We start from the raw sequence: 19,139 nt of genomic DNA on the forward strand, positions 1-19,139 counted from the left end.
AAGAAACACCAAATTTTGCCAAAATTCCTCCGACAAAAGTGTTTTCTAAAGCAACAAATGATCAATTTCAATTTCAAAAAGAAATAAAATTGGTATTTAATGCTTATTTTTTCATATTCATATCAATAAACATTTTTTCTTTATAATGCAAAAAGAATTAATAAAATTGATTGATATATGTCTAAATTAGAGTGTTTTATTTAACACCATTATTTTTTCCTCTAAATTAATCAATATGTGTATAGAAAAAATTGATTAGCACTAAAACGGTCAATGAGAAAACAATAAAAACAACAGAAAACACACCTACTTAAATGGAATTAAATTACTTTAGTCCGCCTCAGCACAGGACTCCCTAGTGAGGAGGTGAAGAGATACCATTGTTATACTTAAAAACACAATTTGTATGTTCACATGTTTTCTATAGTCAATGTAAATATTTGTATGTTCACATGTTTTCTATAGTCAATGTAAATATATTTTTTTGTTTTTAATTGTAAAATGTGCTCCAAATATGCTCAAGTATCGCTAGTTAAAATCCTTCGGGTACGTGTTGATTCATGTATACGCAGCTGTCACATGTGATTATTATGTGAAAAATTAAGCTTTATATTCTGTAAGAAGACATGAATAAGACATCACACACGTGGATCTCGCATATGTGATTCATCGGCATGTCACAAAAATATGTGATCCATGATGATTCACTAAAACATTGGGATAGATTGCGTTGAAAAGGTCATCATTGTAGAGGCTAATTTAAAGTTTGATGATTATTAATTGCGATTTTCAACATTTAGAGGCATCGCCCGTCCCATCTTCTTTGTCGCTTGCCGCGGCCACCACGCCGACATTGGCGGCATCACTCCAGGTTCCATGCCGCCGCACTCCACCTCGCTGGCGCAGGAGGGGGCCGCCTTCCTCTCCTTCCTGCTGGTGAAGGGCACCGTGTTCCGTGAGGAGCCGCTGAAGCTGGAGCTGAAGGACTCCCGCAACCTCGAGGATAATCTCTCGGATCTGAAGGCTCAGGTGGCGGCCAATCAGAGGGTATGTTGAGATCAATTGGCTAACAGGTTCACTGCCAACTCCGCCGTTTGGTGGTGTTTGAATGTTACCGATTGGCAAGTTGGCATTTTCTCCAAAGTTTGTGCATTTCTTTTTGTTGCGTCCCACGATTTTGATTGGTTTTTTCATAGTTACTTATTGTAGAATATTGGAAAGTTATATATTTTTATATGCGAGTATATTAATTTACTTCTTTAATCAGTTAAATACAACTTTCTAACCTGTATATATGTTTAATTCATTATTTAGATCAAAAGGAAGTGTGTTTTTACCGTGTCCCTTTTCTTCTTTAACATTCAATTAATAATAATAATATATATCTTTATTTAAGAAAGTTTGCACATTACAACTAAAAAATGCATACATATTATGATTTATATTGTACATTGATTTGAAACTTTTTTTTTTTAAGGTTATAAAATTAACAGAAAAATACAAAAATAATATGATGTAGGTAAAAAAGAAGTTACAAGTACAGTTAGTTGAGGTTTCTCAAATACTTTTACAAAGAATTTTTCAAGATATCCTAATACCTTTGAACATACTAATACTTGTATTAAGATGTATTCGCTCAATAATGTGGTTATTTCAATAACTGCAAATTTGGGTGAATGCACCAGTAAAGGCCCTATTCTTATTTTTGATCCAAGTTTTTATATTGTCTTTCAAATTTTTTTGTTAATCACATTGTTTTATGCTGTCTGGAAGAATGTTGTAGAGTCTTGTCGCAAAGTATTTAAAGTTTCGTTGACCAAAAGTAGTATGCGTTATCAGTATTTGTTGTAAGTTTTTGTTGTTGCTTCGAGTACGAGTACAGTTAGGTATGTAAGATTGATTTTGTGGTGTCTTAACCTCTTGAACGCGTTAATTGGCTCCGTTTTATCTATAGGTATCCGTACGCGGTACATATTTTCAAATACCTATGGACGCAATTAAATGTCAAATTATAGCATTCTGGCATGATTTATTGGACTATATAGACAGAATAGATTATTCTCCACAGTATGAAAACAAATCCTCGTGTGTCAACACTCTTAGATGTTTATAAAAACAAAAACATAAAATTTCATACAAAGACGTACCGTATCTTTTGAATGTGGTCCCGCCATTCACTCAGCGTGTGTGTAGGTGATAGACACAAGTAGGACACCATGATCACTTATCATTTTTAGTTATGAAAAGTTTTGAATGACATACTAGTACTAGCGCCATCCGTTGACAAAAATGTAAACTAAAGGACTAAAAGGCGCGAAGAGGCACACTTGATTATCGATCTTTTTTTATGAAATACATTACATACATACATTTTATTTTTGAGAAATTCTTGTAGATGTCAGCATCGTGATAGTTCTACAAATGTCCAAGTGAGCAATAAATACATTTATGACAAAAAAGCGCTGGAATATCGGCCGTCAAAGTTTCCGTATCAACTGTTAATACAGCCGCGTATGAGTATGAAGTTTTTGCCGTAACAACAGTTGATACGGCCGCGTGCAAAGAGTTAAATAGCTTGTTAAATTTGAAACGACATTGAAAAAAATCAAGATTCTTTCTCAAAAATCAACATTTTTTGTTTACCTTCAGTACTTTCATCACTTTTGTTCAGTTTGCAATGTTTTCTGTGTATTTCAAATGCGCTATATACATCTTTTTTTTTTTAATTTTCCGTAAAAACAAATACTGTTTTAGAAACGGTAAAATTATAACTTTCTAACATCAAAAAAATTAAGCATTTCCGCATGATAGAAAAAAAGATAAAAAAAACTTTTATAAAATATGGACGCCCGGTCATATAGGACCCTAAAACGCTGAAGGGGTTAATTTAGTATTGTATGTATCATTTTTGTTTCAGGGAATGCAACTGGTTGGTGAATTGATAGCTTCTTACGGTCTGGAAGTCGTACAGGCGTATATGGAGTACATCCAGTCCAATGCCGAGTTGGCCGTGAGAGATATGCTCAAGGTACGTCCCAGGGTTTGATTTTGCATTCTCCACGTTTCCGTTCAGTCATTTTCGGCAACCAATTCAGTCGTTTTTTTCAGTGTGATATGATTTAGATTTTAAGGCCTATCTCGGACTTTCTCACCGACACAGAATACTTAAAAAATATGTAGGTCACAGATTGATTTGAATCAACTTAAAAAAAAAATAGCAAGTGACAAGATTAAATTTTTCGCCAAACAAATAAGGCGCTGACGTGCTAATGTATTCAAGTTAAAACAGTAGTTTTGTCACAAACTTCACGCTCAATGATGACTACTTAAGGTAAGACAGAGTTGTACATGAAGTAGAGTTGTTATGTTTCATCTCTAAATTTTGTGACGCATGTTTTTCTGGCTTCCTATTGGCTAATCAAATGAACAATTATATTGTGCAACTTGAGGGTTAATTCTGTGCTCTGCGATGCCAAGATATCTGTAGCGGATATCTGACGTTTTGTACCGTTGCGTGCCAGCGTATCCGTAACGGTGTATCTCGCAACACATGGTATTTTGAACCTTAAAAATTGCTCCTAGACTACTAAAATTCGCTTGGCAAGGAGATAATGTCTTCATATTATTTTAGCTTGTTGTTTCGTCACTTGCAAACATATTTATTTTATCTGTGAAAAAGCACATCGCAAATTCCATGTGTTAAATCCGATTTTCAAAAGCCATAGTATTTGATTATTTGTTTTGTAGGAGATAGCGTTAAAGACCATTGGCAAAACGGGCAGCAGCATTCTGAAGGCTGTTGACTATATGGATGACGGTTCCCCCATCTGCCTGAAGATCACCCTGGACGTGGAGACGGGCAGCTGTGTGTGTGATTTCACCGGCACAGGGCCCGAGGTGTGGGGCAACTGCAACGCCCCCCGCGCTATCACACTGTCGGCGCTCATCTACTGCCTGCGCTGCATGCAGGGACACGATGTGCCGCTCAACCAGGTATAGTCAGGAGTCTTCTTTTCCTTCTATCAGAGAACATTTAGGTCTGCGAATCACCCAGTGAAATTCATCAATTCCTATGATTGAATGGAGCACGCATTTGTTGAACACGTGTTTGGTGGTTTGCACAGCACCGCATTTACATTGCATCATGTGAAAATAGTGGCTGTCAGAGAACCTTTTCAAATTGATGGAGTACCAGAGTATACGAGGCAGTGAGAGTACAGGCTGTCTCTCAGCAGGATGCGTACGAAATGGGCATTTCCCACGTCAGCCAATTGCCACTCAAGTTTCCATCTATCTTCTGGAGTGAGAGATAACTGGAGGACCCTCTCTCCTTCCATCCAGAAGGGTTTTTGGGAACTGACGTGATCGCTGCGGAGCGATAGTTGGTCGCGTTGAAGCTGCATTTAATAATGGTTTTCTTTTTAGAAAGACAAACATTCCCGGTTAATGAATAGACAATATTTGAATTCCTCCTACGTACATCATTATAGTATAAAAATATTGTGTTGAGCAATGATGGAGGACTTACCTAGCGGAGGATTGAATCCGTGATGTTAAACTGGGAACCTGACACATTTTTCCACTTGACTACTAACCAGTCTGATAGGTAAGGTTAAGTTAATTTCTCTAGGATAAGGTTTGTTAGGTTAGGTTGTACTTACGTGAATTTTACAGTGCATATTGGTTCTGCTTACCTTTTGAGATAACGTTTTGTTGTATGTCCAGGGATGCCTGGCTCCTGTGAAGGTGATCATCCCTCCGGGAAGCCTGCTGGACCCCGGGGAGAATGCGGCGGTGGTGGGGGGAAACGTCCTCACTTCACAGAGGATCGTCGATGTGGTTTTCAAGGCTTTCGAGGTAGGTATGATGAAGATATTCTCTTCTCTTCATCACCACTTGAACATCCCAGGGTGAGATTTGGCTGTGGCCCTCGCCATTTGCCACCAGTTCTCCGTCTTTCCCGTCCTCCTCCAATCCTCTTCCACCTCTTCCTCAGTCTGCCGATGCGTCACGTCCGCTGGGACACTCACTTGATAATAATTTTTGGTTTCCTGTGATCTGGCATTCTTTGCCCACCGCAGTCTTTGGGACCTATAGATTCTTACAATGTTCTCTTACTTCTTTCGAGGTTTGAGTTAATGATTCATTTCAATTCTTTCGGTACCGGTGCCCAGACGGAAAACAGGCCAAACGCGCGCCCAATAATTTTTGTACATGGTTGACATTTCTCATCTGAGAATGGGTCACTCCTATGACCCACTCTTGTGTTCAACAGCTTAGGGCTGTGAAATGATTTGCCGGCCTCTACAACATAGTTCACTCCTTCGTTCACTCCATACACACCCTCAAAAATGACATGACGTGTGAAGTTAATATTAAATCATGAAGATTAAAATTTTACTTACAACTACCATTTAAATGCATTAGAAAAAACACTTTGATTCAACATAATTACAATAAGAAACAACTATTTTAGTTGTCGGAGATTTGAAAATGGTGCAATTTAATAGCCATTTCGTTAAAATCAAAATTTAGGGATTAGTTTCGGAGAATTTGAACAATTCATCAAATTTCAACGTTAATTTTCGGGTTCTGTTATTATATCATTATAGGCTAGTTGCTTGATAGAATTAAAATAATAACTTGAAAAAATCTTTCACAGAACTTGAAAATTAACTTTGAAATTTGAAGAATTGTTCAAATTCTCCAAAACAACCAGTCCCACATTTTAAATTTTAACCCAATGCCTGCCCAAGCAATATACTCTGTCAACTACGACACGCCAAGCTATTTCAGTCTTTTTTAAGTTCTCAATTAAATTAATCTTTACGGCATTCCCATTGCCATTGAGGGCTTTGTTTATACTAGATGCTCATTACTGATATCTTTGGTACATACTTGATAAGATATTTGAATCCTCGAGTGTGTCCCGTAATGTATTTTCGACATAAATAATAAACACCGACAGAATAATTGAGTGCGGTGAACCGCCATAGTGCTGACTCACTAACACAAATAAACAAAGAGATATAAGATAAACACTCACATGTCATTATGGATTGTATTGAGTCGGCAACGATTCTCCAACTTTTTTCACATTTTATATTTGATATTGCACTAAATTGTACTACATTTTATTTACACAATGTTTTAAAGATTTAAAATTAATATTCTTTTTTCTCGTGGAATATTGTTGAACATGGCCAAACACATAACGGTACGTTACATTCGCCACACATGTACTTCGTCGCTTTTCTTGTTTTTGGTCTAAGTTTAGTGTTAGAGCAAACATAACAGTTTTTATAAGGTTTTTGGGTTTTTTCCTTTGCGGGTATAGGTATCGGCATATGTTTTACTAGCATTTTGGCAGATAACCGTAATGGCACATCTTGTGACGTACATGGACCAACTTCAGGGTGCGATGTAGTATGATATTTTTCTAATAATTGTCTTATCACATATAATTGGAAATCAGGAAAAGTAATGTTTTTGGAAGTAACGGTTTTGTGCATAATGTACGAATTCAGTAAAAATAAATCGATTAAATGAAAGAAAACTTTTTTGTACCACTTAATTGATTTTCTAAGCGAATTTACACTAGTTATCATCATATCCGCTTTATCTACTAAGCCCATGTTTTTATTATAATCTTGAATACAATTTGGCTTCGAAACTACTTCTCCAGTTCTAAAATTTATTTTCCCAGTTGGAGAAACTTTATCATCATGAAGCGTCGTTAACATGTGAATTTCTCTTTTGTCGTGCCATTTTAATGCCATCAGTGAATCGGAATACTGAGAAGTAATTTCCCCTTTCTTCAATTTGTTGAATTTTGGCATGTTTTTACGGTTTTTTCGCACCGTTCCACATGCGTTAGTTTGGTGGTCATGCAAAAATTTAAATAAAATTGGACTAGTGTACCAATTATCTACATATAATTTGTGGCCTTTACCGAGGTAGTCATTTAACATAGTGGTGACAACAGCTCCTGAAGCCCCAAGACATTGATTGTCAGTGACATCCGTCCCATCTCCACAATAAATAATTATATCTAAAATATAACCTGTCTTCGAGTCGCACAAAATAAACATTTTTATTCCAAACCGATGGCGTTTGGATGGAATATATTGCTTAAACTTAAGACGTCCTTTGAACTCTATAATACTCTCGTCAATGCAAAGATTTTCGTATGGCACCATTGTTTCTTTGAACATTTTTCGAGTGTGATTGACCAGAAGTTTAATTTTATTTAATTTGTCACCAGCAATTTGAGAATCAGGGTCTGACATATGCAGCATACTCAGCAATATCTGGTAACGATTTCTTGCCATCGTCTTGCCAAATATATTACTTGTCAGAAGGGGATCTTTCGACCAGTGCTCTTCTATCGTGTGGTGCTTATTTCTGGTCATTAGCATTGTCACTGCAATAAATATGTAGAGTTCATTAACTGATGTATCTTTCCACCTGCGAAGCCGTGAATGTTCAGAAATAACTTTATTTCTAATAGTCGCTTGATAATATTTGTTTGTCTCCTTGACAATTTCGGCCATTATATTTGTATTTAGAAAGTGTTCGAAAAAATTTATTTCCGGGGAATTTTCTGATAATAATGGGGTTGCGATTATTCCAGATGGAAAATCATTAAATTGATGGATGATTGGTTTAAAATTTCCGGAATTCACAGTCCAATTTCCTGACGAAGTTCTTTGGGTAACTTCAGTCTCCATAGGCTCATCTTCATTGTCACTAAGTTGCGTTATAATATCTGAGTCATCATCACTTTCCTCAATTTCAGAGTCAATATCGAGGACGAATTCTCTTATCTCTTCTTCACTGAGATCGCGTCTTGACATATTTAGGGATATTAAAAATAAAGTTTCAAAAATGATTGTATAAAAGTACACACGAAAAGAAATATCGAACTAAATTTTAAAAAAATACGCAAACTGAATTCTCAATTCGGGAATAAAAACTCAAGTCCACATTTCCGCCGAATATTAAAAAAACTTTTAGAACCACACCACAGAGAACGTAATAAGAACCACGTGACATCCACACACACGACGCTGCGATGGCGGGAGATTCAAACGACTGCGTCAAGAAATCTGTTGACCTTTTTTGGATGCTGCTTTTCGTAGTATAAACAATTAAAATTATCATATTTTACCAGAGATGTCGCAAAGAAACAGTTCATAATATTTAACAAAATAATATTTAGCCCCATCTAACGTTAGAACTTAGAAATATCATCTTCGAAACATTCATACTGGCGATTTACGTGATACGGCGTAGATGGCAGTTGTGGCACGGATCGTTCGTACGCCGATACGCGTAAATGGCAGCGATTGGGTTAAGCCTTTAGCCACTTGTCATGTACCTATAATAATTAATAATACCAAACTAAGAACCTATGAATCTATTTTTTGAATTAGGTTTTTAGGTTCTTAGTTTGAGTTTATTGAAAAGAAAAATTGTTTTTGGTAATTATGCATATAATTTTAGCAAAAGAAGTATGCACAAGGGTAGTACATGCGAGGATTTTTCCAAGTGTTTGGTGATTGATTGCAGGTGATGGCCGCCTCCCAGGGCTGCATGAACAACGTGACGCTGGGCGAGAGCGGCTGGGGCTACTACGAGACGGTGGCGGGTGGTGCGGGTGCGGGTCCCGGCTGGCGGGGCGCTGGCGGCGTGCACACGCACATGACCAACACGCGCATCACCGACCTGGAGATTATCGAGCGGCGCTATCCGCTCGTGCTCAACACGTTCAGTCTGCGCCCAGGGTCGGGGGGAAAGGGTGAGACTGTTCATTGTACAAACGTATTCATTATACTTCTAACAGTTCATAACAATGTAACGCTGGGCGAGAGCGGCTGACTAATATAATATAATACAGTCACCAAAGTAATTTTTAGGTGCATTTTATGTGCATTTCCAAACATGGCACTTTTAAAAGTCGTTAAAATATTATAGTGATTTTGTATTAACAATAATTATTTGTGTTATATACCGTTGGTGACTATTAACCTTTTGAACGCGTTCATTTGCTCCGTTTTATCTATACCCGTACGCGGTACATGTTTTCAAATACCTATGCACGCAATTAAATGTCAAATTAAAGCATTCTGGCATGATTTATTGGACTATATAGACAGAACAGATTATTCTCCACAATATGAAAACAAATCCTCGTGTGTCAACACTCTTAGATGTTTATAAAAACAAAAACATAAAATTTCATACAAAGACGTACCGTATCTTTTGAATGTGGTCCCGCCATTCACTCGGCGTGTGTGTTCTTAGGCCACTGCATTGATAGACACAAGTGGGACACCATGATCACTTATCATTTTTAGTTATGAAAAGTTATGAATGACATACTAGTACTAACGCCATCCGTTGACAAAAATGTAAACTAAAGGACTAAAAGGCGCGAAGAGGCGCACTTGATTATCGATCGCTTTTTATGAAATACAATTTTATTTTTGAGAAATTCTTGTAGATGTCAGCATCGTGATAGTTCTACAAATGTCCAAGTGAGCAAGAAATACATTTATGACGAAAGAGCGCTGGAATATCGGCCGTCAAAGTTTCCGTATCAACTGTTGATACAGCCGCGTGTGAGTATGGGCTTTTTGCCGTAACAACAGTTGATACGGCCGCGTGCAAAGAGTTAAGATGCTCAATTAGCTATAAACAACGTGTAACTCGACATACTGACTTATTTACTGGATAAAGCATAACAAAATAGGTGGTAGATTGAGACTTTTAAGTTTTGACAAAAATGTCACTTAACGAGTGGAACGCTGATCGTGCTCCAGAGAAATTGTCTTTTTATGATAGGTCTCTGAAGACCGTTCGTATATATCATCTGCGCTGGAATTTATTGCAATGCGATTTAAACCTATATGCTTTGGAAACTGTATATAGGAAAAATGAAAATCGCTTGCGCTAATAATGTCACTAAAGATTAAACTTCATGAATTTTCTGTGACAAAATAAATTGTCTATGAAGGTCGAAATTCGTTTTCGTACAACGGCTTCGCAAAAATAAAAATATTTGAGTTTTCAAAATATTATAAAGGATATATAAAGCTCATTATGACCCGGTATTTCAGTCAGTCTTCGTATCCTCGCGATGTGCGACATTCCTCACGTAAATTTAAGCAGTCTAAATCGGCCACTTAAGTCTTGGTATGCTGAAGAATTGTTCCTTTTTTAGACACCAAGGCGCTAGCAGTAACAAATATCAAATATGACGTTTACGTACTCCAATCTCACCGAAATATACGTAAATTGCATAATTTTATCAGTATGGGCTATTACATTCGTCGACCGATGAGGAATGTTGATGTTATTCATTTATAATCAATCTAAAATAGACCAATAGTTTGGTAAGGTATTATACATGGAATTTTTCAACATCAGGATAGAGGTGTGTTTGTCATAATTTTATGAATAGTGAATTGACTACAGCAAAACATATGCTATTTAAAATTAGTATCCTTGCATATAGCACTGTGCTGATTGAAGTGGGGAACTTTATCAAAAAATCAATTCGTAAATTAGCCCGCCTAAAACATTTGTCATTTTGAAAGCTCGCAATCTCCCGATAACATAGGAGCCATAGATATAACACTCACGCAACATAGAAAATCAAATACTTTCCTCTAATAAAATCATAGACAATACGTTTAATATTGCTGATATCTAGGCTTCCAACCCATATACGGATAATGTTCCAAGTCGCGCTAGGCTCCAGATTTCAACCAAGCCGAGCTTTAAATCATATACCGATATACCGGGCCTAATTCTTTGAAAACACCTTTTGATTGTTGTTTTTCATTTAAGATATGTATTCAGGTTTATGTAGAAATAATAAAACCAGTTTATATATTCATATATTTTTTTTTTTGATACTTGTCCCCCAAAGTAAGTTTATAATAATAATAAGAAGAAGAATTTATTCCAGAATGTATGCAGGGGTAGTGCAATGCAATACATTCCATATTTGAAATAATATACAGTGGTGCCTCACACAACGAACTTAATTCGTTCCAGGAGCAAGTTCGTTATGCGAAAAGTTCGTTATGTGAAACGCGTTTTCCCATAACAATACATGTTAAAAAAAATAATTCGTTCTGTAGCATAAAATATGGTAAGATGACATAAAAAAAAGATAAATTTTTTGTTATTATTTTTATTTAGATACATCTAAAAACATAATGAAAAAAACACACATTTTTTAATTTTAAGAAATAATCGAATCTTGCACATCTTCATCCATTTTCCGCCGATGGTGCAGTGAAAAACCTGTCCAAAGTCGTTTGTTTCTCTCTTTTCTTCAACATCTGCCGGAAATAACGGACAAGAGTATCGGAGTACAGGTCGTTGATCCTGTTTGCTTCAGCGGAATCCGGATAGTGGGCATTGGTAAACTCCTGAACTGCTTTCCATTTGACCAGGATGTTCTTGATGTCAGCAGTTGGAATTGGTTGATTGTTTGATTGTTGCTCCTCGTTATCAGATGACGCTTCCCTTTGAGCATTGTCCTGTTGTTGGGCCAGAAGTGTTTGGAGCTCTTCAGTTGTCAGCTCTTCTTTGTGTTCCTCAATAAGCTCCTCTACATCCTCTTCCTCTACCTCTAATTCCAACCTTTGGGCCACTGTGATGATGTCCTTCACCACTTCTGTGTCATCAACTACTGCTTCTTCCTGAATCCACGAAGGCACAAGCATCTTCCAAGCAGAAATGAGGGTCCTTTGTGACACTTCTTCCCAGGCCTTCTGTATAAGTCGTATTGCCAAAAGGATATCAAATTTCTCCTTCCAAAACATTCGGATAGTCATATTGTCTCCACCAAACTCGCATTCTTCAAACACCTTATTAAAGAGGGCTCTAGTGTAGAGTTTTTTAAAGTTCGCAATAACTTGCTGATCCATTGGCTGGAGAATGGATGTGGTGTTTGGTGGCAAATACTGCACCTTGATAAAAGGATAATTTTCCTGCAATATTTCTTCTAGGTCTTTTGGGTGAGAAGGGGCATTGTCAAGTATCAGAAGGGCTTTGAGCGGCAGTTCTTTTTCCAACAAGAATGTCTTCACGGCAGGAGCAAAGGTTTCCAGAATCCATTCGTTGAAGATAACTTGGGTCACCCAGGCTTTTTGATTGGACTTCCAATGGACGGGCAATTTGGACTTAATATCGTTATTTTTCTTAAAAATTCTTGGATTTTCAGAGTGATAAACCAATAGAGGTTTGATCTTGAGGTCTCCGCTGGCATTAGACGAAATCATAAGGGTAAGTCTGTCCTTCATGGCTTTGTGTCCTGGCAATTTCTTCTCTTCTTTTGTAATGAATGTTCTGCTCGGCATTCTTTTCCAGAAAAGACCCGTTTCATCGGCATTGAACACTTGTTGTGGGCAGTATCCTTCATCCATAATAAATTTTTGAAAATTAATAGAGAACTTTTCTGCTTCTTTTTTATCAGCACTGCCAGCCTCACCATGCATATTAACGCTGTGGATTCCATACCTTTTCTTAAATCTAAAAAACCACCCCCTGCTGGCTTTGAAATCTTCTTTATTATCTTGATTGCTGCTACTTCCAGGGATGTTTTTCTTTAGATCTTCATAAATTATCTTGGCCTTGTAACAGATAATATCTTGGGTTGTTACGTCACCTTTCACCTGCCTGTCCTTAATCCAAATGGCTAATAGCCTCTCCATTTCCTCGTGGATTGAAGATCTATGTTTTTCATTAAATAGTTTTGATACTCCTTTGGCTACTTTGGCTGATTTTATTGCATCCTTGTTTGTCAAAATGGTGAAAATGGTGGTCTTGTTGAGGCCAAACTCTTTGACGAGGTCACACTGTTTTACCCCACATTCACTCCTTCTAATTATTTCCTGTTTCATTTCAAGAGAAATCACCTTCCTGCTTTTTTTAGAACCCATCATATAAAAAAAATGTTGAGTTTATCTTAAAAGGACGACTGCCGTGATACGTGTGCGATTTAATTCGTAATGAAGAACGATTGCTGCGATACGTGCGTAAGTTAAGCGTACTACGCAGTGACTAACGAGTCTAACGACTGCCTGCGCGGGAGGATGCAATTAATCGGCAGTGATCGTAGAAGATCGGGCGACTTCGTTGTGTGAAGCGAAGTTCGTTGTATGAATCGTGAAATGAACGAAAAGGAAGTTCGTTGTGTGCAGCATTCGCTGTGCGAGGCGTTCGTTGTGTGAGGCACCACTGTACATAATAAGTAATAAAAATAATAATAATACATAGGTGATTCCGACAGGCACAAAAAAAGCGGAATTTAAGTGAAAAAAGATAAAATATAAACACAAAAATGAGTGTAAGCAGTTTATGGAGGATATTTGCACATCTCCTGTCTCCAGAGGGCCATCAGAGAGGACTCCATCCAGGCAACTATGGCAGTGATGATTTTGTTACTTGATTGGCGTAGTCTGCGCCATAAGCTTCCCATGTGATGGCGGAGAAGCGCTCTGAAAGAGTGTACTCGTCCCTCCAGGAACATTTCCGTGGCGCTGCAGTATCTCGGTAGGCGGAATAGTTGGCGATAAGCATTATTGTAAGCGATTTTTAGCTTATGCCATTGGAATGCAGTGTAATCCACCCACAGTTCTGACGTGTACAGCGAAGTGCAAAATGCGTTGAAAAGTATCTTTTTCACGTTTGTACTGCAAAAGTGAAAACGCCTTGACAGCATACCTGCTCTAACGGATATCGCTCTTGTTTAAAAATAAAGTTAGCAATTCTGAGGAAACGTGTTATTATATAAATATGAAATATATATGAATAATAAAATACATTATCTGGGATCATTTTTATCAAAAAACAATCGCAAAAATAAATAAATCATGGTTTTTATATACTTGAGCAACACTCATCAAGGTTTCTGCATATTCACGTCCGGCGATCGAGTGTGTTCTGAGTATTTTCTGTTCCAGCTTTTTACAGGTTAACGAGTTCTGGCAGTAAACCCACGATACGTACTTTACTTATTGTTAATTGGGTTAGCTGTAACAAATAGAATGTTCTCATTAAGGCGATGCACTAGGTCGTGTAATATTTTAAATTGAGCCGCTATCAATAACAACCCTTACGTAGATGGCGATAAGGTTTAAATTCCCGCTTAACACCATCCGCCTGTTTTGATTTATGCAAGAAAAAAACATGGCCAAAAAGTGCCTTTTATTTTATTTTGTGGATGTTCAGGCATAAATATTAAAAATTTTTCCGATCATTTTATAAATAACTTAGTTTGCCACATTATACAATAAAATCATAACCGAAAATGGGTTCGTAAGTAGGAGATTTTGAACTTTAAAGCAGTTTCATAGGCCTATACATAATTTTTTTCTGGGCTTATTAAAAGACTTATCTAAAAAATACTCGATTATTTCAAAGGCCAAGATGTATTCTACTCGCAGTATTTAATTAAAGCATCTGAAACATTTCTAGGCGACCAAATTTTCAAACCAAAATCACATGATTTCGATTACTTTACTTTACATTACTTCGTATGGCATCGCCTTAAGCTATATATACCCTTTGTACTTTGTTATTTTGTACAATAAAGGTTTCATAATATATTATTTGCAGGTAAATGGAATGGAGGAGATGGAGTCAGAAGGGAGATCATGTTCAGAAGGAAGATGACCCTCTCGGTGCTGACGGAGCGGAGGGCTTTCCAGCCGTACGGAATGGAAGGTAACAAATACATACAGGCAATCATTTTTACTTTTAACTTCAGACACATATTTGATTTGGAAAGGGCTGATGCATACGTCACCCAAGATTTCTTTAGCAAGTTGGACTTGCAGGCCGGGAGATAAAACAGTCTATGCTGTCGGTGACGGAGCTAACCGTTGGGGACAAAGAATTGAATGCTCTCCATGGTGGTAGAGTTTTCGAACCATCGCGAATCAGTCTGAAGAAATGTGCACATCCCTTCTGACATATACATGATTCATTCCAAGCATATCCAAGAGAAATCAGTAAGGTAGCCATACTCCCTCAGGTACAGAAATTTCTTCTGAACCTTCTCTGACATGAGGGAAATACCTCACCCGGTGCGGGATCCAAACCACCGACCCAATCTCAAGTCTACTCCTAACTGATGCCTTGAACATTACGAGATCCCGGGTGTCTCTAAAATCCCTCGCAGTGCATAAGACGAAAACCCAGCATTCTCAATGAAGTACTACATGTTACAGGAATCCATATTGAATGTGGTTGATAATTCTGTTCCTCCCCAGCTATGTGAGCCCTATGAGATGACGGTGATTAAGGGTACAGCGAGGAAAGATTGAGGTTTGTGTTGATTTCAGGGGGAATGCCCGGAGAGCGAGGAGTGAATCATCTCCGCCGGAAGGACGGAAAGATCATTAACCTCGGAGGAAAGACTTCTGTAGATGTCGAACCTGGGGTGAGTCACCCTGATTATCTAATAACTAACAAACATACTTCTGTTTCTCCACACCAGTAGTTTCCAAAGTGGAGATCGCGAGATATCAATAAATAAAATTCGAAAAATATATATATTTAATTTTTCAAATGTGGCAAACACTTTGTGGATATACATAATTATAATAAAATAACTTTGTTTTTAATAAGTAACAATATGTTTTTATATAACCCTGATGAAGGTTCATAGTGAACCAAAAACGGTTGGTTTTATATATTGAAAATATATACAATAAAGTGGTATTAAAAACAAAGTTATTTTATTCTAATTATTATATATAAATCTACTTTATAACAAGCAAACAATGGGACTAAGTCTTCATCTTTTTAACAAGTGGGCAACATTTATTTACTAGAAAGAGGTCCTTTGAATACTACTATGTATTAGAGGAGAGGCGTATTTATCGTACCCAGTAAAAATACCGGGTATTTTCATGCGGTACTTTGTACTTGTGACAAATCTCCAAAATACCTGGTTCCTAAGTATTTGTAAATATCACAGTGAATATTTATTACTTTCCGTCCCCAGTCACTAGATACCACTACAATCTCCGGGTCGGTATAAATTACTTGTGAGTATTTTGTAACCCGTATTTTTAACAGGTATTTTTTTGTACCTGTACTCACTGTACCCAGTAATGAAAAGTACTCAAAGGACCCACCTCTACTATGTATGCGCCTTTAGTCCTGTAAACTGCTGCTCCAGAGGGATAGGCGGAGAGCGTGGAACATCACAACTCTGTCTTGGCACATGCTCCTCGCTTCATTTGCTTACATGCTTTGTCTCATAATATTCTTCTGTTATTCTCATCATCAGAATACCATTATTTTAAAATATTTGATTCTCTTAGTTGTGCCATGTCTTCCTCAGGCATCTCTGACTTTATCTTTGCGCTCCTTTCATAGTCATTTAGGGTTAGTTGTTTGACCAACTTCACATTTGACATTGTAATAATTTTTCCTTCAACACCATTTTGGCCCAACTGGCTCTTAAATTCCTAACGTAGAAGTCCTTGTAGGTTTTACTGATATTAATTTACAAAATGAAATATTTTTTTGCAATTTTTTTTTTTTATTATTATTTATTAACTTTCAAAAATACATTTTTTTACTATTAAGTCCCGTTAAACTGATTGATATCAGTTTGTCAACGGGTTCTTTTAACAATTACTTTTTAGATACATATACAATTTTAACAAGTACATAAAATATACAAATAATTACATTAGTACAAAAAAATTCTTTCACATAACCATTTTTTTAACATACATTTCCTTCTGTGAGTCAATTCACAGCTTTTTAATGAGTTTGGTAACATGTTGTAAATTATTGGAACGAGGTATTCTAGAGTTCTTTGACCGTATTTATTCAGGTATCTGGGAACTACAAGTCCATCGTTTGCAACTAGTCTTGTATTATGAACATGTGTCACTATTTTATTATGTTCAGATTGAGATGTATGCTGACTCGCAATTTTAAGCCACAATATAGCACGAACAGATAATAAATTTACAGAATTGTATAGTAATGACTTTGGTACGTCATTTCTTTGTTCGTATTTAGTTTTGTTTAATAATAATTTTACCAAAGAATATTGTACATTTTGGACTGAAAGAAGATTTGTTTTTGTTGAATGTCCCCATGAAATTATTCCATATCTTATTAAGGATTCCGCCAATGACAGGTATACTATTCTAAGGGAATTTGGTGGAACAAAAAACTTCAATCTATAAAGTTTGCTCACTATAGCTCTAAGCCGTGTGCACACTTTTTGTATATGTATATCCCATTTAAAATTACAATCAATTGTTAAGCCTAGATATACGTATTTTGAAACAAGTTCAATATTTTTACATAAGCATGGTTGTATTACAAAGTTATGGATGCAATTAAAGTCATGAGAAATAATTTTAGGAGTTATGGTGATGTTATTATGAGGAGATCTGATGTGCATAAGCTTCGTTTTTTTAGCATTGATTATTAAACCTACATCATGTAACCATTTTTGAAGAGAAACAAAGTCAATTTGCAGTAAAGTACTCGCCATTAATAAATCCTCATGTGAAATAACTAATGCAGTGTCGTCAGCATAAACATAATGTTTTACATGAGAAAAAAAATATTTCATTGCAGTAACATATATTATATACAAGGTAGGGCCTAGTATGGACCCTTGTGGTAATGATTTTGAATATAATATGTCCTCTCTTATTGAAGGTAAATAACATCTCTGATTTAGGTACAGTCTGACTTTTGGTATTTTCAGGATGTATTCATTCTCCTGACTCCCGGAGGGGGTGGCTACGGACCCCCTGAAGATGCGGACACTGGGGAGGTCCTGTCAGGAAGGGAGGTGTCATGCACCCTCTTTGCAGAGAGAGGCAGTGTTTACGAGTACAGAATGACCCAAGAGTCTGTGTAAACGTGCTACATACTCTCAGTATTGCCCCGCGAAACGTTGCTTGAAATGGCACTATTGCCGATTTTATTTTATATCCGAATAGCAGGGGCAGACCGTAAATTTAAATGTAAACTTATTGATGCAATAAAAGTAAAATAATTTTAGAATATATAAAAAAGACAATAAATACATATAGCTTGCACACCCCAGCCAAATAACCAGGTACTTCTCAACCTACCCCTTTTCCTTCTCTTTCCCGTCCCCTGCCTTCCTACACCAAAAATGGGGTACCAGCAGGTCAAAATGTTTCTAATTCTGGTAGTTACACAAGGTAAAAAAAATTGCAGCTTTAATAATTTAGTTTATTAAAAATAAATAATAATATATACACATTTTTATCTCAACATAATCCATACATGTAATATGTTAACTATGTAAATAATATAAAGTGTTAAAACTTATTACTTACTGTTATAAAATTTTTATGAAAAATATATATTTTAAAAGTTTATGCATTTTTTCTCATGTAATAATAAATATATGTACAGTTTGCTGTTACGGGCACACAAGTCTAGATGTTGGACGCCATTCAAGTCTCCGAGTATGTAATAACAATTAGGTTCCATGGCAACTTATCATATGATTTTTCAGAACAAACATATTTGTCACGATAATAAATTCATTATATAACATAACTCATCGCTTGGCTATTCAGCACAATTTCTTTTTTGTTTTTTTGTTTTGTATTAGGCAATTCACCCTAAAAAGAGTGTGCCGTTAAAGTTAAGGGAGATGGTTATAATTTTATGGGAAATCTATACGGGAATAGGAAATCTCAAATATTGAAGTCATTCAAGTCTATGAACTTGTATAGAACTGAGAAAATGCGAGAATTGTTGAGAGAAAGTAAATAAGGAATACTAAGGGGAGATTGGTGGGTGATTTTTATAAGTAAACGATAAATGCCTTTTTAAAGATGAATGATTTTTACAATGAAAGAAAACATGATCAAGAGTCTCATTTCCATGCCGCACTGGCAGAGTGGACTATCTAGGACCTGGATTTTAAACAAATGGGATGCAATGGAGCAATGACAAATTCTCATTCTCGAGATACAGGATATAAATCTTTTTCTTGCCGTGGAACCAAGGTTTACTTGGTATATGATTTTGTATTCCAGCATAAAAAGCACCAGTTCGGGTTTTCGTATTAGTCCAATTTTCTTCCCAGGAGCGAA

At 36.5% G+C, this 19,139-nt stretch overlaps 1 protein-coding gene across 1 annotated transcript in view; it reads left to right on the forward strand.

Moving 5' to 3' along the window:
- Positions 1-18,522, forward strand: part of LOC149410218 (5-oxoprolinase) — a 52,392-nt gene extending 33,870 nt beyond the window's left edge. The window contains exons 19-26 of the mRNA XM_089648757.1: positions 801-1,047; positions 2,918-3,028; positions 3,748-3,993; positions 4,726-4,857; positions 8,572-8,800; positions 14,638-14,745; positions 15,366-15,463; positions 17,768-18,522. Of these exons, the coding sequence (XP_089504883.1) occupies positions 801-1,047; positions 2,918-3,028; positions 3,748-3,993; positions 4,726-4,857; positions 8,572-8,800; positions 14,638-14,745; positions 15,366-15,463; positions 17,768-17,923 (1,327 nt within the window). The 3' untranslated portion in view covers positions 17,924-18,522. The remainder of the gene's footprint in view (positions 1-800; positions 1,048-2,917; positions 3,029-3,747; positions 3,994-4,725; positions 4,858-8,571; positions 8,801-14,637; positions 14,746-15,365; positions 15,464-17,767) is intronic.
- The last annotated feature ends 617 nt before the right edge of the window (positions 18,523-19,139 follow it).

The sequence above is a fragment of the Hesperophylax consimilis genome, chromosome 28, assembly GCF_061612785.1.
Source record: "Hesperophylax consimilis isolate HC1 chromosome 28, BYU_Hcon_1.0, whole genome shotgun sequence".
Classification (NCBI taxonomy): domain Eukaryota; kingdom Metazoa; phylum Arthropoda; class Insecta; order Trichoptera; family Limnephilidae; genus Hesperophylax; species Hesperophylax consimilis.